This window comes from Enhydra lutris, unplaced genomic scaffold, assembly GCF_002288905.1.
Source record: "Enhydra lutris kenyoni isolate GAN:26980312 unplaced genomic scaffold, ASM228890v2 scaffoldscaffold13, whole genome shotgun sequence".
Lineage (NCBI taxonomy): Eukaryota > Metazoa > Chordata > Mammalia > Carnivora > Mustelidae > Enhydra > Enhydra lutris.
In genome coordinates, this window is record NW_019154097.1 from 32,925,681 (window position 1) to 32,929,492 (window position 3,812).

At 52.5% G+C, this 3,812-nt stretch overlaps 1 protein-coding gene across 2 annotated transcripts in view; it reads left to right on the plus strand.

Annotated features, from left to right (window-relative positions):
- LOC111145902 (SWI5 homologous recombination repair protein) overlaps positions 1-3,226 on the plus strand; it is a 6,697-nt gene extending 3,471 nt beyond the window's left edge. Inside the window, exons 4-5 of one of the 2 annotated variants that reach the window (XM_022501203.1) lie at positions 1,243-1,337; positions 2,895-3,226. In XM_022501203.1, coding sequence (XP_022356911.1) covers positions 1,243-1,337; positions 2,895-2,959 — 160 coding nt within the window. In that variant the 3' untranslated portion in view covers positions 2,960-3,226. The other variant, XM_022501204.1, reaches the window with a different exon arrangement.
- Positions 3,227-3,812: the final 586 nt, after the last annotated feature.

Below are 3,812 nucleotides of genomic sequence, written 5' to 3' on the forward strand. Positions count from 1 at the left end.
TTGGGGCTTGATCCCAGGACCCCGAGATCATGACCTGAGCCGAAGGCAGAGGCTTAACCCACTGAGCCACCCAGGCGCCCCTTGTGTGTGTGTGTGTGTGTGTGTGTGTGTGTGTTTTAAGATCTTATTTATTTGGGGGCGCCTGGGTGGCTCAGTGGGTTAAGCCTCTGCCTTCAGCTCAGGTCATGATCTCGGGATCCTGGGATCGAGCCCCACATCGGGCTCTCTGCTCAGCAGGGGGCCTGCTTCTCCCTTTTCTCTGCCTGCCTCTCTGTCTACTTGTGATCTCTCTCTCTGTCAAATAAATAAATAAAAATAAAAAAATAAAAAAATAAAAGATCTTATTTATTTGCCAGAGAGAGAGAGTACAAGCAGGGGGAGTGGCAGGCAGAGGGAGAAGCAGACTCTCCACTGAGCACGGAGCCTGAGCACAGATTCCAGGATCATGAGATCAAGACCTGGGCCAAAGGCAAACATTTAACCCACTGAGCCACCCAGGCATCCCGTGAACATTAGTTAAATAGATGTCTTGTGGGGCAGCTGGGGGCTCCGTGGGTTAAGCTTCTGCCTTCAGCTCAGGTCCTGATCTCAGGTTCCTGGAATCAAGTCCTGTGCCAGCTCCTTGCTCAGTGGGGAGTCTGCTTCCCTCTCTGCCTGCTGCTCCCCCTGCTTGTGCGCTCTCTCTCTCTGATGAATAAGTAAATCTTTAAATAGATGCCTTGTTACTCTCTGAACCTTGGATCCTCCTTAGCTTTCTTTTTTTTTGTTGTTGTTTAATTTAATAAAGATTTATTTATTTATCTGTCAGAGAGATAAAGAGAACACAAATGGGGACAGTGGCAGACAGAGGGAGAGGCAGGCTCCTCACTGAGCAGGGAGCCTGACGCAGGACTCGATCCTAGGACCCTGGGATCATGACCCGAGCTAAAGGCAGACACTTAACCAACTGAGCCATCCAGGTGTCCCTCTCCTCAGCTTTCTTTTTTCTTTTTTTTTTTTTTTTAATTTTTTTAATAAGATTTTATTTATTTATTTGACACAGAGAGAACACAAGTAGGCAGAGAGGCAGGCAGAGGGGGAAGCAGGCTCCCCACTGAGTAGAGAGCCTGATGCGGGGCTGGATATCAGGACCCTGAGATCATGACCTGAGCTGAAGGCAGAGACTTAACCCACTGAGCCACCCGAGAGCCCCTCAGCTTTCTTAAAGATAGTCTCTCTCTCTCTCTCCACCCCTCACCCCAGAGGCTACAGTGTGGATGAACTGGAGGACCACATCTCCCAGCTCCATGAGTATAATGACATCAAGGATGTAGGCCAGATGCTTCTAGGCAAACTAGGTGAGCAACAGGACCCCAGAGGAGTACCAGGGCTTGGAGGGAAGGAGTCTGCATTCCCCCGGGGTGTCTGGATTTTGCTCCTGGGCCCTCTAACTTGCCAGCCTTCCTATCCTCCTCAGCTGGCCCCCTCCCCGAATGCCCCGGTGCAGCTGTACAGCTCTTGCAGGAGTCCCTGAGGTTTCTTCCCTCAAGTGTAGAGCCCGCTTCAGTGCCCCAGGCAGGTTTGAACATGAACTTGCCTACCTGCTAGATTGAGGGCTGTGGTTCCCGGTCTTCTGGGGCCTACTCAGCCTTAAGTGGCTGACTTGCTCCAGAGGCAGAAGATCACAGAAGGGGGACTCTGTGACTTTAAGGAGTATTTTGTTCTTCCTTGAACACAGTCACTATCCAGAGGGCTCAGCCAAGGCACAGACTTCTGTGTGCCTGGGCTGGTTAGGACAGTCCGGTTTGGAGGAAGCGAAGGCATGGATGGCCTCAGTCCAGTCACCTGGCTGGGGTCAGTGGGCACTCCAGCGTTCAGCAGCCAGTGACTGTGTGGGAGAGGGTGCGGGGCTGGGACGTCCGCCTGGTCGCTGCGAGAGTTTAGCACTTCCTGTAGAATTGCCCATCAGCATCCAGGAGTCTGTGGCGGGGAGGGCTTCTCTGTTCCAGTGGAGACTGGGTCCCAAGGAAGGAAAGGGGACAATAGGAGGAGGGAAATACAGATGGAGAAAGGAGGGTGATCAGGCCCCAAGGAGAAAGAGAGGTGAGGGGACTGTAGCCTGGTGGTTAAGCACATCAGTTCTTGGGAGATGGAACCCAGCTTGAGACCCGTCTTTCCCGGCCTGGGACCTGGAGAGGACAGAGCAGCCTCTCCTCTGAGGTGACATTTACTGAGCACCTGCTCTGCGCTGCTCTGCAGGGTGTGGGGCACCCTAGTGAACCTACTTAAAGGACCCCGTTCTCATGTGACTTAGGTTTTGGTATTGAGGGAGGGGTGGGGAAAGGTCAGTAAGTAAAGGAACATGAACAAAGGAATTATAAAATGTGTTAAGTGTTATGAGGGAAACAAAGGCCAGAGATGGAAAGGAATATTGAGGTTTGAACAGGGTGGTGGGTAGGGAGGAGCTAAGGCAGTAAGGATAGGCCTCTCAGGAGACCCCTTCCCCTGGGAGGAAGAAAGGGTCTTTGAGGGAGCAGGAGAAATGGCACCACCAAATGGCCAGGGCATGACCCATGGGCCAGGCGAAGGAGTGAGGGTTTTCAGCAGTCCCCAGGTGCGATGTAAATATAAATTTGCCTTTTCAGCAGGTGGCTGTAGCTGCTCTGTGTGGAGTCCCAGGGTGCTTTGTTTGACTCCTCTGTGAAGTGGGGTAAGGGTTCAGTAAGTCTAGTTTGGGGTAACCAAGCAGAGCCCACAGTGGTAGGGTCTGGAAGGAGTAGCAAGAGGATATGTCAGCCAACTAGGGGAGCAGGGGGGAGGTCCAGGAGTGGGTCCTGGGGAGGTCAGGCCTTTGGCCATTCTCCCTTCCACTCCTCCCAAGCGACATGCGTTCTTCCTTCTTTCTTTCCTTTCAGCCGTGATCCGAGGTGTCACCACCAAAGAACTGTATCCAGAATTTGGCCTGGATGTGAATGACTGAGCCAAGGTTCACAGCCCTTTGTCCACAGCCCAGTGAGACAGGCAGATTTAAACATGAGAGGCAGTGAGAGCCCAGCACCCACAGGCTTCCCAGCAAGGAAGTGTCAGAAGCCGTTTTCTGGAGAACTCAGTCTGAGTCAGGAGGGAGCCCAGACAAGAGCTGGACAGCGAAGAGCTATTCCCTGCTCCAAGTTTCCTGAAATGTTCCCAAGATGTATCTATGTGTGTATGTCTCCCATTTATAAATAAACACACAAGCAATCTGGGTGTGAATCTATACATTGAGACCCTCTCCTCTGGTAGCCCCTTAATCTTCCTCGGGAGAAAGAGCCTGCCTTGGATCGTACCGAGCTTACATGTACCAAGCACGGTGCTGAGCACCTGACATCTGTTATCTCTAATGCCTTAGTCCATCCCATGAGAAATGAATATTGGTATCCCCCCCGTACAGATGAGCAAATTGAGGCTCAGAGAAGCAAAGTGACTTACCCAAGGTCACACCGCCAGTAAGCGGCAGAGCAGAGATTCGAGCATAAGTCTCATTCTGAGGCTTATGGTGTGCAATACAGCCTTTCTGGGTTGGGGGCCAGGCAGGGAGGAGCTGAGTGTGAGGCAGTGACGCTGGGGGAATTCTTCCCTTGTGCGTCCCATCTGCACAAGGAAGTTTCCAGTCCCGACTACAGTCCTCTGCCACGGTGGGGCAAGCTGTCGCTTCTCCCTTGTGTCTTGCTTGTCCTGATCCGCCAGCACCGGCAGAAGGAAGACGAGTGTTGCAAGTGCCAGGTGCAATCCAGAATGGCAGGATTTCACACTGGACCCGCCAAGAGTTCTGACTGTCCCAGCTGCTCAGCCGG